The sequence below is a fragment of the Nycticebus coucang genome, chromosome 5 (genome assembly GCF_027406575.1).
Source record: "Nycticebus coucang isolate mNycCou1 chromosome 5, mNycCou1.pri, whole genome shotgun sequence".
Lineage (NCBI taxonomy): Eukaryota > Metazoa > Chordata > Mammalia > Primates > Lorisidae > Nycticebus > Nycticebus coucang.
In genome coordinates this window covers 104,582,948-104,604,133 of record NC_069784.1, presented here as the reverse complement: position 1 = coordinate 104,604,133, position 21,186 = coordinate 104,582,948, and the positions used below count along the sequence as shown (strand labels likewise).

Sequence of the window (21,186 nt, the reverse complement as noted above, 5' to 3'; positions counted from 1 at the left end):
CTGTGAGCTGTGATGCCACAGCACTCTACTAGGGTGACATAGTGAGACTGTCTCAAAAAAAAAAAGTAATAACCCAATGTTTCATAAAAGGAAATTCTGTCTTCCTAGTCTTCCAAACTTTTCATTTTCAAAAGCATGGAAGGAAGAAAGAATGTTGCTAAAAGGCTGGCTGGAGATATTAGGAAACAATGCTGGATCATGAAAGTGCTATAAAACTTGTATTAGAAAATTATCAAGGAAATATAAACTATTACAAAATCCTGTTAATATTAATGTATGGCTTTATTTTTAATTCAAGACCATTTATAATAATACTATGTGGGGTAGTACATGGAGAACAGATAAATGATTTCAGGACAATATTTTAAGTATCTCTGTGGTCCTAAAGAAAGACTCCTGAGACAGTGATGCATGAGGCAAAGAATACATTTGTGAGCACCCGACAGTTTACCCGGGGCTCCCAAATGGCTCCTCTGACCGGGATCCAACCTTCACCAGTCCTTCCCTATCTGGATATAACATAGCACCAGTGAATAAAGAAATAACTTTGACGATACATCTTGGCATTCATTTCCATCTATTAATCATAAATCCCTTACATCTCATGATTTTGCGATATTGTTTTATCCCACCTGATAGGATTTTGTACAAAGAATGGAGCTTGTACATGAAAAGTCTTTTTTAAAGTACGAGAACTTTCTTTTATGATCATTTTATATGTCAATTCTGGACCTCAATAACATGGCTTCAGATGATCTAAGAGTATAAATTTTGCACACATACATCTATACATGCTGTGCCAGGGACGCTGTTGGAGGAAGTTGTCACAGCCCCTTACCTACTCCTAAGTTATTTTGCCTTACCCCAGAGAGTGCTAGGAAATCTTGTTGGCTGCTTCACACATATCTATATTCACGTATGTTATATATGATAAAACTATAAACATAACACAGTACTGATTAGTGCTGGAACCAGAAGAGTGATTACCTTTAATATAATAGCAGTGAAGAGTCAATAATTTTATTGAGTGTCACAGCACCCCTGCCTATTTCTTACACTGAATATGGGCTCATGGATGTTGGTTTTATATACAATCTCTTTGATATTTAAATTCGACAAAAAGGAATGGCTCCCATAAGAGAAATGTTATGTTATATCTATGGTACCAGAAAGATCTCACAGCAAACATTTTGATTGACAAAATATCATAGTCTTTTTTTCCTTTTCTTTCCAGTTCGAAAGGATATAGTTCGCATTCTTCCCAGTTTAGATGTTGAAGTCAAAGACATTACTGACTCGTATGATGCTAACTGGTTTCTTCAGCTGTTATCTGCAGAAGATCTTTTTGAAATGAACAGCAAAGAGTTCCCCATAGTGGCTGAAGTCATAGAAGCACCTCAAGGAAACCAGCTGCTCACAAGCATTTTGCAGCCTGGGAAAACCATTGTGGTTCATAAAAAGTTCCAGGCATCTAGGATCTTAGCCTCGGAAATTAGAAGCCATTTTCCTAAAAGACACTTCTTGATCCCCACCAGCTATAAAGGCAAATTCAAGCGGCGACCTCGAGAGTTCCCAACAGCCTATGACCTAGAGATAGCTAAGAGTGAAAAGGAGCCGCTTCACGTGGTGGCCACCAAAGCCTTTCATCCCCCTTATGGCGAACTGTCATCTGTGTCTGTTGGGGACCAGTTTCTAGTGCATCACTCAGAGACCACAGAAGTCCTGTGCGAGGGAATAAAAAAGGTGGTGAATGTTCTGGCCTGTGAAAAAATCCTCAAAAAATTCTATGAGCCAGCCCTGCTCCCTTTGTACATGGAAGGAGCTTTTGTGGAGGTGATTCATGATAAGAAACAGTACCAGATCTCTGAGCTCTGTAAACAGTTTCGCTTGCCCTTCAACGTGAAGGTGTCTGTGAGAGATCTTTCCATTGAAGAGGACATTTTGGCAGCTACACCAGGACTGCAGTTGGAGGAGGACATCACAGACTCTTACCTGCTTGTGAGTGACTTTGCCAAACCCAGGGAGTGCTGGGAAATCCCTGTGGGTCGCTTGAATATGACCGTTCAGTTAGTTAGCCATGTGTCCGGGGATACAGGATCACGTCCAGTCAGGACTCTTGTAGAAGAGATCACGGAAGAACAGTATTACATGATGCGGAGATATGAAAGCTCTATCTCACATCCCCCGCCTCGGCCTCCCAAGCATCCCTCAGCAGAGGAAACAAAGTTAACCCTGCCAACCTCAGCAGAAGAAAGGACGGTGGATCTGCCTAAATCTCCCAAGGTAAGGCAATAAGGCTTTGAGTTTGCAGTTTTCTTTTAGAGGCAATTTTTTTCAAGTCCTTTCTGAAGTTTTTTTTTTTTTGGCTTACTTTTCTTTCTTTTGTGCCATATTTGAAATGAGCCTTTCTGATACACAGTAGATGAGTGAACATCAACAGAGCATAAGTGTTGCAGCATTTTGCATTTTGATGCTTACCCAATAGATGTGTCATGAAGTTTATATTGAATTGGAAATAGCAGGGTTGACATTTGGAGAGGACGACCCAAATTGCCTTTTCAAGGGGTTGTGGTAATTAAGAATGTTTTATCAGGTGCTTCAGAAGCAAATCTCTTTGATTTTGGGAGTGCTGTTTATGTTTTCTAGGTAGAATTATTTTAATACTTCATCCAGGAAATGAGCATACAATAAACTCCCTTCTTTTGGGGCGGGGTTGCTGGTAACATGCATCTATAACACATGTCTTCATTTTGTTTTATGTGCAGAAAGATATAAAAATATCTTGGCAGAACTGTGCGTGAGAATGTGAGCATCTGTCTACATTTTGCGGATCTTAAAATTGTAATCTTTAACAGTTCTATTGCAAAACAAAATCAATAAAATTGCAGACAGTATGAGATCATTACAGAACCAACAACTCCATAACCAGTCTAAAGATTGTGGAGCTGGAGTGGTTCAGCTTCTTTCTACTTGAGGTCTTTACCTCTTGAAGACCACCTGCTGGCGGCCTGCAAAGTCCTCTCCCTTCCGCCATGATGTGCAGGTCATTTATCCTGCATGGTTCTATGGCATGTGGAAGGAGTGCATTGGGCCTGGCAGATGTTGTGCTAGCAGCTTAGGGAAACAAGCAATTAGTAAAACAAAGAGATGCCATCTTCACTCTCTATGCTGAGAAATGATAGCAAAGCCTCAGGCTTTCAGTGCATGGCTATGGAAATACTTTTGGTTTTACATATCAGAGATTGTATTCTGATTGTACTGCTGGGGAAATCCAGTAAGGAGTTCCAAACTCATTTTTAGAAAAAGAGGAAATCAGTAGAAATTCCCTTTCCAGGAAAACAATTTTGAAGGAGCCATTTCAAATAACACAACAGTTTCCAAATAATGTTGCTGAGCAGGTTGTTAGTAATGTGAGGAGTGTCTAGGATGTTCTTGTTTAGCCTATTTTTATCACTGAGGTGAATAATACGAAAAATGGAATGCTTTCCTTGTTTTTAGTGGTAGACAGAATAATCCTTCACCATACCCAAAGATATTAATGCCTAAATTCACAGAACCTGTGAATATGTTACATTGCATGGTGGAAGAGACTTTGCACATATATTTAAAATAAGGTGATAGCACATGTAGTGAGAATAAGATGGAGTTAGTCAGGCTAGGTCTGGTTGGTTTATGTCCCACATGATCTTTATCTCATGTCTTCCATTCCTGTTGTTTGTTTAGCTTCAACCTAAAAATATATATTTTGAGTAGTTTAGGGCAATTGATTTGAGAGATTAACTTTTGAATTGGAAACTTTGTAATAGGTCATGGATTATGGAAACTTTGTAATAGGTCATGGATTATGCTGATTATTGTTTATTATGGGGCATGGGTTACGCTGAATATTGTTCATTATTGTTTAAGATAAGGGTTAATACTGTTTTTTTTCTTTGAACTCTTATATATAAATCTGTGGTTTTGGAAATGGAAGGACAGAACAGTCTTCAGGCTACTCTGACTGTTCACCAGAATTGCTGGCCTTCTCATAATAAAGCTTGGTGGACCTATCACCCATCTCTGCATATCGGCTGGACAGGGACAGGCAGCCCGACCCTTTGTGCAGTAACATAAAGACCACAAAATGAGGAGATTATCATGAATGATCCAAGTAGGTCCAGTTTAATCGTGACAGCCCTTGAAAGGAGTTCCCTCAGTTGAGGTGAGCGTTAGAGGAAGAAGTGATTAGACAGGAATCATCAAAGACACAACACCATTGTCTTTAATATGGAGGAAGGGAGCCAGGAACTAAAGAATCCAGATGGCCTCCAGAAGCTAGAAAATCAAGGAGACAGCTTTTTTTTTTTTTTTTTTTTGCAGTTTTGGCCAGGGCTGGGCTTGAACTCACCACCCTCGGTATATGGGGCTGGTGCCCTACTCCAGCGCCACCCCAAGGAGACAGCTTTTTCCCTAGAGTCTCCAGAAAGAAACTCAACTGACAACACCTTGATTTTGGCTAGTGAGAACTACTGTGTCAGACTTCTGATCTACAGGACTATAAAATAATAAATTTATATTATTTAAGCCACAAAGTTTATAGTAATTAGTAATTTATTGTAGCAACAATAGAAAGATAATTATAGGTCATAAAGTTGACAGTGAGGAATAAGTAAAAACCTTAGACTATAAACTCTATATGTGAGTTAGGAGGACTTGTTTTGCTGGAAAAACAGTTTTATTTTTTGCTTTAAGTAAATTTATTAGCTCTTGTGGAGAACCTAAGGGTACAACTAAGCTTCAGGAATAATTGGAACTAGGATTTTGAAAACAACAAGAGTGGTCTTCACTTTACCTTGCATCTTAATTTTAATTTTCCAGGCTAACCCTGAGATTTCCTGCATCTCACATCTCATAGTTTCATATCTAGAGAAAAATACAATCATTTTGTCTGGTTCAAATTTTAAAAACAGAAGGACTTTGATTGAATTACGTGTCCATCTCCTGACTCAATTAACTTATTTCCTGCCTTAGCTGGAGATAAGATTGGAGGATGTGTGTTGTGCTGGTATAACAGAGTACTGTAGACTGGGGAATTTATAAAAAACAGAAATGTATTCTTTCCAAATTCTGGAGAATGGGAAGTTTAAGATCCAGGAAGGGGCAACTTTACCTCTGGTTCTTCGTTGTATCCTCTGGGGAGAAAAAAATGTTGTGTTCCCACATGGCAAAAGAACAAAAAGAGTGTGAATCCATTTCTACTGGTCCTTGTTATAGCAGCATTAATCCATTGATGAGGACTTTCACCTCATGATCTCAATATGTTCCATTAGGCCCCATCTTCTAACACTGTTGCACTGGTGATTGAGTTTCCAGCACAGGAATTTTGGACAAGGCAAAAACATTGAAACCATATCAGTAGGCAAAGGAATGAAGTCTAGTTGCCTTGAATAATAGAAATACAGACAACAGTATGTGAACATCTGTAGATATAAAATAATGCATGTCTACCACTATCAGAAAGAAAGGGATCAAAAATTCTAAACCACTAAGAAAGTATTCATAGGTAAAAATAAACCAAAAAAATTTTTTAAATGTCCTTTGACAAATCATCAGATAAAAGTAATCTGAATGTTTTATTGGGAAATAAACTTACAAAACAGCAATGGCAAGCCTAGGCTACTGAAATAAAGAAAATGTATAATCTGGATAAACTTACATGTGTAGGATTCCAGATCAATTTAATAGTTCCTAACTACTGTTCACTGGTTAGATTCCATATGGATTCTTTGTTTCCAATTCTAAATTCCACTCTAGAAAACAGTGAAATTTGTGAAGAGTTGTTAAGATATTAAAAGGTTCTGATTTTCATTTGAGGAATGGTTGAAGGACTTGAGTGATAGTCTAAACTTGTAAGACTTGTTGCTAGATGATAATAGTTATTTCAAAGAGCTGCTCTGTGGCAAAAAGTGAAGACTTATACTCCATTACAACTTTAACACAGGCAGAAAGTCAAAGGGAAGACAAATTTGGTATAATACATTGAAACAGATTTCTCATACCCAAAAAGGTTACGGCAGGAAATAGAGGGCCATAGGTCAGTGGTGGTGTCAGGGGATTCCTGTGTTGGTTGAGAATTTATCAGACAGTTGGGAAGTGTCTATAATTCTTTGTTTATGATCAATTCCATCTATTGAAATGTGGTAAATAAAGCATTCTATTTTCTCTGAAATCACTTTAAAATGTCAGAGCATGCTATAATTTATCTGTTTTAGACATACTGATCTCCATATTTTCAATACATTTTTCATCATAAAGATAATCTGCTTAGTATATTGTTTATGGAATATAAACAGAATCTCAAACAGAATCTCTTGGTTTCTACATAATCTACTCCAAAAATTCCTGCAACCAATTATTTCTTATTATCAGAATGTCATGCCTTTACATATTTCTTTTATGTTTCTTCTGTTATCTACATTAAAGCTCTCATAGATGTGTACTTTTATGAAGAGACATTTTTACATGTAGGAAGCAGCCAAATAAAACAAGCCACTAAGATTTTGGATCACATATGGAATATTGCTTTAAATTCAGACAACAATTTGCAAGGGGTTCTCAGAGTTTAAATCTTCAAACTCATTTAGATCATTAAAATGCTGTTTTACATGCACAGAGAAGAGTACTGGATGCTTCATTATATGAATTTACTTTTGCCTTCCCAATGGATCATTAACTCTAGTAAACCATTTTTTGCATTGGTAAGTAGCAGGACAGCTGTGTGGGCAGCTATGAGTAAGAATCTGAAATCTACTCGGTATTAGCCAAATTCATCTATAGCAGGCATCCATTTTCAGTTATTAACACTAGAAGTTCATCTAAGAAATTTGGAAACTAAGAATATATGAGGACTAGGTTGTAGGAGAGGTAGAAAGAATTGTTTTCCAAGGTAAGATTGTCAACTGCTGTCTAGCTTTAGCAATACCTAAATAAGAAAAACTATATATGTAAAAGTAGTGACTTGAAACTTGTAGTTCAGCCATGGGCACAGGAGGGTGGGGGATGCATAGCAACAGAAATGACAGCCTACCTCAAGGCCTACAAGGTTCTACATGGAAGAATGTTACTGCCGTTCTTTAAATGTGACAGTTAACTCTTTAGGAGAATAACATTGGGGTTCTAAACAAAGGGGTGGAGATATACAATGGGGCCCTTCAAAATATTCCTCAGGCTCATGCCATCATGTAGAAACAGTGTTTTTAGTATTAGGGCATTTGGAATTTTAATCTTATAGAAACAATATTATAGAGTGACTAAATAAAGCTGGGCCTAAAATTGCATTCTGAATAGAAATGCTGTTGGGTAGACTCTCCTTCCTTAAAGGTTCGTTTCTGTGTCAGAAGTAGTTTCAGACAATTTGGAAGAACATATCCTCACTGGGGTTTTTGCCTGTCATGGATATATATAGCTATGACTTTTGAGTACCGTGCAGGAGAAATGTAACTTCTATATTCTGATGAAAGGGTCCATAACCAGATAGAAAAACAAACTTTTGGTTGAAAGATGAGATATCCCATACCTTTGGAGACTGCAACTGGGACCAGAAATCTTGCATTTCGCTAAGTCTGTTTGGTCATTTAATGCCCAAGTGTCCACTTGGCTGCCAGAATTTCTAGATTTCTGTCCGACAAGAACACCCAGAGGAGGCATTACGGCAAAGAGCAAGGGAGGCGGTAACGGCACGTGCTGTGAAATGAGCAGAAAAGAACCCTTGCACCGGAATTAGAGCGAGGGCTGGAAAAAGGCAGAAGGAAAAGCACCAGTTCCTGGCAAGTGCGGAGAGAACACTTCAGCAGCTGCTGCTGGTGCTAAAATGTCACTTCTGATCTGCTGTGACAGTTAGAATGGCTGAAATGTGTTAAAGAAACCCACGCTCCTGGGGTAAATCTAGCTCTTTAGAGACTAGCATTATATCCTCTCAATTTTTTATTAGTAGGATTAGGTCACAAGCGATGTGATTTGTTTTTGTTTTTGCTAACCCGAGGTAGTGTGAGGACATTACTAATGTCTGCATTTGTAACTGACTCTGAGCTTCTGAACAGTCAGGTGTATCGATTCCCTCTGTATCTTTCTGGGCTAACACAGAAGCTGTAAATCTCTTTTCCCTTTGAATAGAGAAGATGGTTGCTATAGAATTTTTCAAAGAAGGTAGACCACAGACATACTTAAAAATTGCCCCCTTTTGAATCTGGAAATCAGAAAAATAAAGGGAACTTCTGAACTTCTTCCAAAAAGTTGGCAAATTTTAACTGTGACATACAAGTTTTAGCATTTTTTTAGTCGATATTTGAGCTTTCCTTAGGGCAAGACATGTATAGATTAATAAATCATGGTTTTTGAGCTGCCCGAGGTTTGCAGTCTAAGAAATGGCATATGGGTTATAAACAGCCGACTGTAGTAGGAAGAAGTGAAAAAGATGGGACAGGGTAAAGAATGGATAAAGAATCTTCTGGGTTGAAAACAGCCAAACTTGAGTCACAACTGAAACCTCGAAGGTAAAGACTGTGCCTAAAAGCATGTGCAGAATATTTATAAGTTCTTTTTGTGCTTCCAGAAGTGGGAGAGAATCAGAACTCTTAAAGTTTTGCTCTAGGCAGGACATGTACATGAGTGATGCTAGCCTGGATAGCTGAAGATCCGTGTCAAAGAGTTTTAAATGAAAAAGAACTGGTTAAGGAAAAACACCCAGAAACATTACAAGAAAGATAATTTTTTGAAAAAAGTGTTTATTTTTTCTAGTAGACTTAAAAAAGAAAAAGAGTAAAATTGGCAGTAAATTACTTTTGGCTTTTAAGGAAATTAGAGTAGTTTTCATTTTCTTAATCTGTGATTAAGAAATCTTGTTTGAAATGACCAGAATTGTCAGTCTGGAATGTTTAATGCACAGTGTGGATGTATTGGGTGGGGGGGCATTTGAGTGGCCAGATTTCTATAATCTTTGCAGGGATTTTAAGGCCAATAATCACTGAGTTGAGCATAGGCTCATTAGATATTTAAGTTCTGTTCTTTGAGCTATCACCCTCAGTTGTCTTTAATTTAAAAAACTCAAAAGAGTCGTTGGAGAAAACTAGAAGAGTTCGGCTCCAGCTGGCTATGCAGTTTTTGAAACTTTTTAATCTGAATTTTGTGTTACTATATTTAGCAGCTCTAAATTTATTTTAGAATAAAAATCTCACCTAGAAATAAATTGACAAGACATAAGCCATATATTTGAGTAAATAGGTTTTACTATAGCTCCCCAGTTTCTTGCAAGCCAATCATTACTTTTAATATTTGGTGATGTTTTCATTGATATCAGATCTATATCAAGGAAAACACTTATATTTTATGTCCCAAACCAAATTTCTTACATAAATATTAGGATAAAAAATGAGCATAAGATGGCTATGAAAGAATCATAAGGATAGGCTTCTAAAAATCAGTATTTTTTTTTTTTTTAAGTTTTGGAAAGTAGAAAACGTAAGAAGAAAAAAAAATTTTTTAAGTAGAAGGGAGTGGGAAGTGAAAATGAACTTTGAATTTAAGAGACCAGAGGGCCCATAAATACTCTAAAAATTCATAGAGAAAGAAATGATTCATCCATGCATTATTTAAGTGAAAACTCTCAGAAAACCTTTTATAGCCCTAAACATTTTTCATACTCTTTGTCTAGAATCTAACTCCAACATGATCATAAAGTGCTATTGTAGAAACCTTCTACCCAGTTCTCAATTATCAAAAGGAACTTCTGATAGACTAAGTTGCTTTTAGCTGCTTTGTAAGATATACATTCATTTGAGATATTTTTTGTGAACCAATTATAGAGATGGTTTAGATCTGATGAGAAGATAAGAAATAAGGAAGAACTAATCAGAAGGGTGTGGATGACAAGATTAGGTGTGGAATTGCTATCCAAGGATGGGAACTGCTCAACTGAAGCTATTTTTCTCTTCATTAGCTGTTTCCAGCTGCTCTCCTGAGCTATAATCATTTCTGTATTTCTCATTCATTCTAGATTCTTCCCCAACTGAATCTCTGCCAGGGTCATCAGGTATCCTGTGTTCAATAAAACATGTGAAGGTTTGTGATCCAGATTGATCTCAATCTTATGTAATAAAAATACCAGCTGCTTGTTACCAAACTCTTCTGTTGCTGACTCTGGACTAGGTGCTTCTATGCCATTTCCTCCTATTTACTCGTCTAGATGCCCCCCTGTGATGGTTGCTATGACTATCCCTGTTTTGCAGAGGAGGTAATTGAGGCTGAGAGGTATGTAATGCATCACGGTTATCAGTAACACTCAGGCTGCCAAATTTTATGGTAGATCCTCAGTCCTTGTATAATTTGAAGGTTAAGCAGTAAAAGGCACAATTGAACACGGCCTACTTTTCAGAATTCTTTCCTTGTATTCCAGAATATCATACAGTCCTGTTTTGTTTTGTTTTTAATATGGAGGTTACTATGAAAGTTTTGAGACAGACCGTGTTATGGCCCATTATTTCATTTCCAAGAAACACAGTCAGTGGCATCTTTTCTGATTCACCCATGCAAGTTTTCACTTTCTTGGCTTATGGGTGTTGCTGGGAGGGCTTCATTTGTTTCCATCTATGTGGATCTTATGCTTCTTTTTTTTACCTTTGTAGCCTGAGATATTCTCAACATCTTACAATGTTAGACACTCTACTCAGGACAACCGAATGAGATTCTGTCTTAAAAAAAAAAAAATATATATATATATATATATATATATACACACACACACACACATATATATATTATATACCTATTTATTTATATAGACCTACTTTAACCTTTTTGAAAAAAAATTCTTCCATAGTAGTCCATTATATGGAGGTACTTTACTTAACCAATTCCCTATAGATGGACATTTAGATTGTTTCCAAAATTTCTTACAATGAACGATTCACCCACACATGACTGCCTGTTTAGTTATTTTCTTAGGAGGTATTGCCAGTCTCTGGATCAAAGGGTTTTTGCATTTTTAAGCTCCTTTGTTAACTATAACCAAATTTCCTTTCACAAAGGGTTTTTTTTTTGTTGTTGTTGTTGTTGTTGTTTTTACATATACATGTATTTATTAGGTTTCCATTTTTTGCCCTCACAAAATTAAAGAGGCTTAAAATTTAATAACAATAACGATGTCACTTGTGATGGCCCTGGAGACCTATTGGGCGAATGAAATATGATTCTATGTTCTGGAGACTTTGTGTCTAATGGATACAGGAAAAAGACAACTGTCATGTAGACATTGTAAAGAAAGTTGCTGTCAGATGGGGAGTAAAGTAATCTTTGGGACAACTTATTGAGCGCTCCTATCAAATTTGGGTGGGATCGAGTTAAGAAAAGGATATTTCAACATTCAGCAGAGATCTGTTGGGAATTTCTCAGATGCAGAGCAGTGGTTAGTGTGGTCCAGCCAGAAGGAAGATCGTGTGTTGACAACAGCATGTAGGCATAACTCTGTCATGATCTGAGAGAGGTTTACCAGACTGCTGTGTAGAGAAATGATATGAGGGTGGAAAAGCAAGAGGGACGGCTCATGAAAGGCGTGCTGTTACCAAGCTTTTTAGCTCAGGCTTCTCAGGTTGTTCAGTCCACTTGTTAATCATGCGGTTACAGATGGATGTGAGGCTTCCTCTACCAGCGGCTCTCAACATTTGGGTTGCGACCCCTGGGAACTATATTAAAGGGCCAAGGCATTAGGAAGGTTGAGAACCATTGAATCTTATTAGGTTTCCTGCCAAGCATGTGCTCGCAGTGGTCCAGACTCACGCTTCATGGTACTTGACCTGTTTTTCAACTGGTTTAGCCATCGGGTCATTACAGGAATGTGAACTCCTCCCTCCTTGGCCACGTTGCCAAGGATTGGTACTAGGTTTGGGGGAGATTCCACCTATCATCCCTGCTCTCTCTTCTACTTACTCACTTGTTCCTGTTTGTGATTTCTAGAGGCGGATTTTTTTTTTTTTTACCACTTCTTGAATAATAGACCCTAATGCCCCCATTAAACTCACAGCTAAAACCCAAAACAAGTTAGTTTCTATTTTCTTCTCATCCTCGTAGTTGATAAAAGAAATACTACATTTTATTCTTCTAGTACCACAAAAAATGAAGAAAAACCAAATCAGGTGTATTCCATATTGAAAAAAAGCTGGTCATACTTAAATTGCTCCAATTTTTAAGGAATTTCTACTTTTTTATAGAGGAAAGATGGAGGTCATTGTAGTATTCCTACTAAAGTACTACAATAAAATTTCTATTTTAGATATGAAACATATAGAAAAATACAGTTCATAAAGTCAGCAAATCCATAGTTTCCAAGAGTAGTAAGAGCACAGATGAATTACAAACTAACATGAGAAACTTTTGAGGTGATAAAAAACTTCTAAAAGTTTTTAGGTGATAAGAAAACTTCTAAAACTGTGGTCATGGTTGCACAGCTCTATAAATTTAGTAAAATCCTTGAATTTCACACTTATAATAGTGGCAGCATTTTTCATACCCAAACAAATCTATCAAAATACTTTAATTACAGAACAATCAAATTACAGATCAATTCAAACAGAGGTGGGGAGGCCAGTTAGGAAGCTAAAGTGATGTTATAAGAGAGAACATGCCTGCTTCTGTGAATGGAAGAGAATTTTAGGATTGGTATATGCCGGAGGCACAATAAAGAGAAGTAGCCGGAATCTTGACATAAGCGTAAGAGTGGATAGTGGTGAAATTAATTAAAATTCATTAAAATAAACACAGAACATAGGCAGGAGGATGGTTTTGCAGGGTCAAGTTTAACATTTAGTTTAGTTTGAAATGTCTGTGAAATGTCTGAACTGAGATGCCTAGAATGATGTCTGTAATTTAGGAACAAAATCTGGGTGGAGGATAATGATTCAGCAAATGTAAAGAGTAAACAAAGTTCTTTGAGAGGGTGAAATGAAGCCCATGAAAGAAAGAGGAGATGGAATTCTTCTCTGATGAAGTCCACAAGATATAGGGAATACATAAAAAGCCTAAAAGACAGGAACCAGAGGGCTTTATTAACCGAGCGCTTTCAAAAAAACAGTCCCTACACTATTCTAAGTTTTTAATATGTATAAACTCATTTAATTCTCACAAAACCCCAATGAAGTTAGTCCTATAATTATTATTATCCCAATTTTATAGGTAGGAAAAGACTCATTAACATTGGGCAACTTTCTAAGACCACAAATTTGGATTATCGCCCTTTAGGTAAAAATAATGGGTGATACCTTAAGAGACATAGTTCCATGGAGAATATTTGTAATTTCAGAATCAAGATTTCAGCCATGGATGATAGATCCTTATTTCCCCCCCTAAAAAATATCATGGAAATTGTTATTCTTAATTTTTAACTTAAAATTTCATGGAAATATAAATTGCCAAAGGAAAATTTTCTGAAACACATCATTTCCTAATTTGCCCTTTCTTCTACTCTATAGCTGGTTAACAGGGGGTGGGTAAGGAAATGTGGAGGGGATCATGAACTGCAAATAATGCGCTGATGTGATATTTCTATCTCTGTCTGCTGAAATTATTTAATTGGCAGGAGAAAATCACGTCCACGTCTATGTTGGCATGAGAAAGTGTAACATTCGCCGAAGCTTGGATATAGATGGAAGCCAGGTACCAGTGAACAATATAAGAACCACTACACTGTCTTAAAAAAGTCTTCATATTTAATTTTCTTTCTTTTTTTTTTTTTTTTTGTAGAGACAGAGTCTCACTTTATTGCCCTCGGTAATAAAGTGGCGAGGCGTCACACAGCTTACAGCAACCCCCAAATCCTTGGGTTTAGGCGATTCTCTTGACTCCCAAGTAGCTGAGACTACAGGCGCCCGCCACAACGCCCGGATATTTTTGTTGTTGTTGTTGCAGTTTGGCCAGGGCTGGGTTTGAACCCACCACCCTCGGCATATGGGGCCGGCGCTCTAGCCGCTGAGCCACAGGCGCTGCCCCTTCATATTTAATTTTCCTTCTGTGTTTCCTATCTTTGCAAGTGCCACCATCATCTCTTGACTAGCTAAGCCAGAAATCTAGAAACACACCTTTTTCATTCCTGTTTCCATTTGTGAATTATCAAATCTTGAGTATCTACTTCTTTTTTGTTGTTGTTGCAGTTTTTGGATGGGGCTGGGTTTGAACCCACCACCTCCAGCATATGGGACCAGCACCCTACTCCTTTGAGCCACAGGCGCTGCCCTTGAGTATCTACTTCTTTACCATCTCTTGAATATATACCTCTTCACATCAGGTCTTCATCATTACCAGTCTGGACAATCTCCTAGCTAGCATTTTTTTCCTCCATCTGGCCATATCATGTCCTAATCTATTACCCACATTACTGATGATCTGGTCACTCTACAAGGATAATCTTGTCTAGCCCTCCTGCTGAGACTCCTTTGTGTAATCTCCTTTTAACTGTTCATCATCTGTCCCTCCTTTATTTCTAATGTCTTACTGCTCTCCATACCTCGTCTCACATTTATACATTTAATATTTGACTATATTAAAAAAATTTGCTATTTGCAGAGGCTTCATTCTCTCCTGAGTTCTTAATATTTCAAATGGAATGTTGTTACTTTTGTTTGTTTTTTGTTAGCTTTTTTAACAACCACTTATTGGGAGCTTATTAAATTCCAAATAACTAAATAATTCTCATTAAGTTCTTTTAATATCCCTGAGAGTGTTATTAGCATTCCCAGTTTATGGAGTAGAAAACTGAAGTTCAATGAATAATTATGGATCTTATTTTTAAAATGTGGACCTAGATAAAAAAGTATCTAGGAAAGAAAGCTATCACTAAGTGTTAGAGCTAGGGTGTTAAACCATTTGTCCTTCTAAACCACTTCATGTTGTTTCTTGATCTAAAAATTTCCCTAACCCTTCTCTACCTCCTAACTCCTCACTCATAAAGTCTGAGTTTGGTGTTCCTAATTTGTTTCCATTAACAGGCATTAAAAAATTACTACCTTATCTCTTCCTATAAAGTGGGCTATTTTATTTAGATTTGTGCATTTTTAGGCTTGGTAATATATACAATCATACATTGCTCAATGACAGGGATATATTCTGAGACATGCATCCTTAGATGATTTTGTTGTGTGTACACGATGGAGGGTACTTACCTAAACCTAGATGGTAGAGCTTGTGCACACCCAGGCGGGATGGTATATAGCGTATTGCACCCACAATGGTAAGTATTTGTGTATCTAAACATAGAAAAGGTATTGTAAAAATACAATATAAAAGATAAAAAGGGCGGCACCTGTGACTCACAGTGGTAGGGTGCCGGCCCCATATGCTGGAGGTGATGGGTTCAAACCCAGCCCCAGCCAAAAACTGCAAAAAAAAAAAAAAAAAAAAGATAAAAAATGGCACAGAGCACTTACTTAAAGTTGCTCTGGGTGAGTCAGTGAGGGAATGGTGAGTACATTTTAAGGCTAGGACATTAAGTACAACACAGTAGACTTTATAAACACTGTATAGTTAGGTGGTGCTAAATTTATAGAAAAATTTTTCTTTTTTTTACTAACAAATTAACCATAGCTTACTGTAACTTTTTTCCTTTATAAACTTTAGAAGTTTTTTCTTTTTACTTTTTGACTCTTTTGCAATAACACCTGGCTTAAAACACAAGCACATTGTACAACTGTACAAAAATATTTTCTTTCTTTATATTTTTATATTCTATAAGTTTTTTTTACATTTAAAAATATTTATTTACTTATTTTTTACTTCTCAAACTTTTTTGATAAAAACTTAGACACATGTTAGCCTCGCCTACTCAGGGTCAGGGTCATCCAGATGGCTGCCTTTCACTTCCACATCTTGTCCCCCTGGAAGGTCTTCAGGGGCAGTCACCGGCATAGAGCCATCATCTTCCATAACAATGCCTTCTGGAATCCCTCCTGGAGGACCTGCCTGAGGCTGCTTTACAGTTAACTTTTTTTTGAAGTAGAAAGAGTATACTCTAAAATAATGACCAAAAGTATAGTATAAAAACATATAAACCAATAACATAGTCACATACCATCATTATCAAGTATTACATAATGTAGAGGACATAATTGGATGTGCTATACTTTAATATACTTTCAAGTGCAGAGCCGTCAGTTTGTTTATACCAGCATCACCACACACGTGAGAGTCTCGTGTTCTGACGTCAGGGCAGCTTTGATGTCATTAGCCCATAGAAATTTTCCATTCCATTATAATCTTTATAATCATTATAATGGGACCACAGTCACATATGGAGTCCATTGTTAACTGAAATGTCACGTTATATGGTGTGTGACTGCATTCGCGTCTTTTCCTTTAGTATTTAGCAACATTTCTGGAGCATAGCAACCACTCAATAAATGTTTGTGAGAAGTAGAGAGAAATTTTTATTAATTTTTTTTGCAAATCAATTCTTTTTCAATCTATTTAGTTAAAAGAAAATGAAAATGGGTCACATTTGAGGCTATTTCCAGAATGGTGGTTCTTTTTACTCATTGGGTACATGGAAGTATTAAATGTTTATGCAGCAAAATCTGTTGGCCTTTTCATTTGTGCTCCGGGATTAATACAGGTTCATCAAGTGTTATTTCTTCTAGTTCTTTTAAAGAATGTACTTACATATATAAGTACACACACACATATATATGCACATGTATGCACACATTATAGATACACATAACACTATGTAGATACATATATGCACATGCACCTGTACACATATATGTATATCTATATGCATATGCATACATACAGTGTATAATATATACATACACACTCTGTATGCGTATGTTTGTGTGTGTATATTATATATACACTATTGAGTCCATCTGATATTTATTATGACAGTGATTCCAAAATATCTCAATATCATTTCTTAAACAATTCTTCCTAATTTTTGATGCTTTTTTAATTACATAAAATTCTTTACATGATTTCTTAATTATTAATTCTTTTCCAGTGGTAAATTATTTATTTTTTGAAGTAAGATCACACTTTTAAATTAAGATCCATTGTTTTGTGTTTATGTATAGATAGGTACTTTTATGGTTTTAAGAATAAGGCATGCTATTTGAAGAACACAGAGAAAAGACGAAAGCAGAAAACAAAATCAACAATCTCATTATTATTTTGTTCCATCAATATGTATTTATATTATTCATGCACATATAGACTCAGGTGCCCATATATGTATGATTCTGTATTTTTCTCTATCTGTGATAAAGTGATGTATAGACATATATGTAAATGTGAACATGTGTGCAGTTCCTAAGAGATTGTTTTATTGACTCTTCATTTCAAAGTTAAATCAATGGTCCCAAACCTGAGAATGAATGGAAGCCCATGAGCCCCCATTTTTTTCTGGGGGGAGACAGAGTCTCACTTTGTCATCCTTGGTAGAGTGCCATGGTGTCATAGCTCATAGCAACCTCAAACTTTTGGGCTCAAGTGAGTCTCTTGCCTTCCCAGCCCTTCCAAGTAGCTGGGACTATAGGCACCCGCCACAACGCCCAGATATTTTTTAGAGACAAGGTCTCTCTGTGGCTCAGACTGGTCTCAAACCTCTGAACTCAGGCAATCCACCCAGCTTGGCTCCCAAGAGCCCCCATATTTTAAGTTAAGGTGCTGGACCATTTATGCAGGGATTGTAAGACATTTATCATCTTGGAAACCTGGAGAAAATGTTCTTTAATCTGGAGTTTATTCTCACCCCAGGTCAAGTAAGAGAAAGGCTGAGAAGTTAGCAAGGTGACAAGATTATTTAGCAGTTAGTTGTTAACCATATCCTGTAAATTTCTTATCTCCAGCATTATGGGCAAAGGAAACTGGGTTCCTTCTCACCTCAAGTCACATAATGGGCTCTTCAAGTGATCCATTTGAAGGATTTACCCCTGGGCTATAAGAGTTTGAGGATAACAGGAACTGGCATTTTATCCATACAAGCAAAGTATACAAATACGGGGCCGTGACCAGAGCTTCCCCTTTCCCGAGGTTAGTTGTATTGAAAGAAACCTGCACTTCTGTCAATGGCAGAGTGAAAGTAGTAAAAGTATGGGTTCTCTGACAAGATGTGAACTTGAGAGAAGAGAAAGGTCCTTGACTAATGGATACATTTCCTGAAGTAGAGGAGCTGAGGGTGATATTTATAAGTGGTTATCTTTAGTCAAGGAAACTTCAGTGTGGTTCCAAATGAAATGGTTTCCAAGTAATCTGCAGAAGCATCCCATGAATGAAATGGTCTATTTTTGATTCCTGCCATATCCAAATTACAAAGATAGAAGTAACCCAAGAATGTATGTTCTTTCTGCTTATTCCTTTTTTATCCTAGGGTAAAGAAGTCAAAAAGAAAAGTTAGGAGCAGAGAAAGAAGAGGGAGAGAGATCATAATTAAGAAGTCAAACATACTTAGTTCTTTGTTGTAGACTTGAAAAACAACTGGGCTTCAGATGGGCTTAAGCTACTGCAAGAAGCAGCCCTGGATTAGAAAGGATTCTGTGCTTAGTTACTACACTAAACTGAGCTGGAGTTAAGTGGTTGTTACACAAGGATGGACTTTTATGAACTACTTATTCACTAAAACTATGGGATTTCCTCAGCATTTTATGCAGGGTTAGAACAACCACTAGTTCATAGAAAATTTAAGGGATATGTATCAATGAGCAAGAATCAAGTTGTCTACTGTTTATACCCTATCAAGTCCAACTTGCTCAATAAATTGTTGACAAGTTTGTGTGTGGATTTCATATTGTATATCTATGTATTTACATGTGCAGATCTACGTATATGAATGTTTATGTGTGTGCACATGACATGTTATTATTGCTGCTCATCCTTTCGGATGCCAAGTTTTTCTTTAATATCCAACTAAAATCAAATAGCCCTCAATTTTATATACTTTTTGATAGTCCAACACCCTGCTCCATCATTTCCAAAAATTTATGTTGGAGCTTTGTCCTTCCTCCTTTTCTCTAACTCTTCACTCTCCTTATTTAGTTTTTAGCGAACCTGGGACATTTCAATGCAGGCATCCTAACTGTCAGGTCTCCTTGGTTTCTAGTGTCCCAAGTTATCAATAAAATATGTTCTTTTACTTTTCAAGGAAAAATAACCATGCATTGGGGCTGAAGAATTTACTGAAGGTCTGGTGACAATAGCTAGAAAAGAGGAAGTGAAATTTCTAAGCCCAGTAACTTAAAGGACTCACCTCTGACCCTCAAACCTCTCCAAGTTTTTTCATCTCATAAAATCACTGCCTTCTTGGGGTGGCGCCTATGGCTCAGTGGGTAGGGTGCCGGCCCCATATACCGAGGGTGGCAGGTTCAAACCTGGCCCCAGCAAAACCGCAACAAAAAAATAGCCAGGCATTGTAGCGGGTGCCTGTAGTCCCAGCTACTCTGGAGGCTGAGGGAAGAGAATTGTCTAAGCCCAGGAGTTGCAGGTTGCTGTGAGCTGAAACACCACAGCACTCTACTGGGGTGATAAAGTGAGACTCTATCTCTACAAAAAAAAAAAAAAAAAAAATCAATGCCTTCTTATCCAGAGTTAATGCACATTGATTGTTAATTTAATAATGATAAATTTAATGCATTAAAAATGTTCATTCTTATAGCTCAGCTCTATAGTTTTAAGCTTGGAAAGCCTTTCTTATCTTAAAATCGGATCTACTTATTCTAATAAATCTTTGTTCATCTTATTAAACTTTTTTAATATATGAGGAATTTATATGGTATGGGTTTTTGTAGTGATGAGGTGAGGATCAAATTTTAGTTTTTACAAATGGTTACTATATTTTCCTAATATCATGTATTAACTGTTTGTTCTGTAGGTGGTTTATCAGCTTTCTAATCTGTCTTTGATTTATTTAACTTGTTTTACACTGATATCAGTGTCTTACAATGTAGAATTTTCTAGTATTCCTAGTATTGATATACATACATATTTCCTGTAATTATTCTTGTTTACTAATTATTTAGGTTCTAAGTTTCCTATTCTTTCTTTCTTTTTTTTTTTTTTTTTTGGAGACAGAGTCTCACTTTATGGCCCTCGATAGGGTGCCATGGCATCACACAGCTCACAGCAACCTCCAACTCTTGGGCCCCAGCGATTCTCTTGCCTCAGCCTCCCGAGTAGCTGGGACTACAGGCACCCGCCACAACGCCCAGCTATTTTTTGGTTGCAGTTCAGCCGAGGCCGGGTTTGAACCTGCCACCCTCGGTATATGGGATGGGCGCCTTACCGACTGAGCCACAGGCGCCGCCCTAAGTTTGCTATTCTTTCAAATGAGATTTTAAAGCACTTCATTAACTTCTAAAAAATATCTGGTGACGTCTCGGCACCCGTAGCTCAATGGTTAGGGCACTGGCTACATAGATTGAGGCTGGCAGGTTTGAACCCAGCCTGGACCTGCTAAGCAGCAATGGCAACTGCAATGAAAAAAAAAAAATAGCTGGGCGTTGTGGTGAGCACCTGTAGTCCCAGCTACTTGGGAGGCTGAAGTAAGAGAATTTGTTAAGCCCAAGAGTTGGAGGTTGCTGTGAGCTGTGACACCACAGCACTCTACTGAGGGTGACATAGTGAGACCCTGTCTCAAAAAATAAAAAATCCGGTGAAGATTTTGATTGAAATGATATTAAAACCTGAATTTTTACGATCCTTGGTTTTCCCATCCTGGTAAATGGTCTGATATTTCATTTAGCTAAATCTTCTCATTAAAGTCGTGTATGTCTTTCTAACAATTTCTGGTGTGGTTCTGACATTTCTTCAAGCTCAGACTGGAGGTAACAGATCCCTTCTTTGAGTGTTAGGAACACTCAGTGATACGGTCTTCTCTATGGTATTGTCTTTATATACTTTTATCTGAGTAAAACCAGAGATTACCTCTTTTAACAAGATGAATGTTTTAGCCAAGTGTCTCACTCAACAAACATCTGTTGATTGGTATATTTTACATACTGCTTTAAATGCTGCATATCCACCAGTAACAAAATACCTTGGTAAATAGTTTGCTACTCATCTTAACGCTTACATTCTAGTGGGAATAAATCATTTAGGTAAATGATTAGGTCAAAGTTACAGCATTACAAAGCCTACAGGGAAAAATAGAGCCAGATGAGGACTATGAGTTTGAGGTTG

General features: G+C 37.2%; 1 protein-coding gene across 1 annotated transcript in view; it reads left to right on the top strand.

Moving 5' to 3' along the window:
• THEMIS (thymocyte selection associated) overlaps window positions 1-21,186 on the top strand; it is a 216,376-nt gene that overhangs the window by 100,207 nt on the left and 94,983 nt on the right. Inside the window, exon 4 of the mRNA XM_053592687.1 lies at window positions 1,235-2,283. Coding sequence (XP_053448662.1) covers window positions 1,235-2,283 — 1,049 coding nt within the window. The remainder of the gene's footprint in view (window positions 1-1,234; window positions 2,284-21,186) is intronic.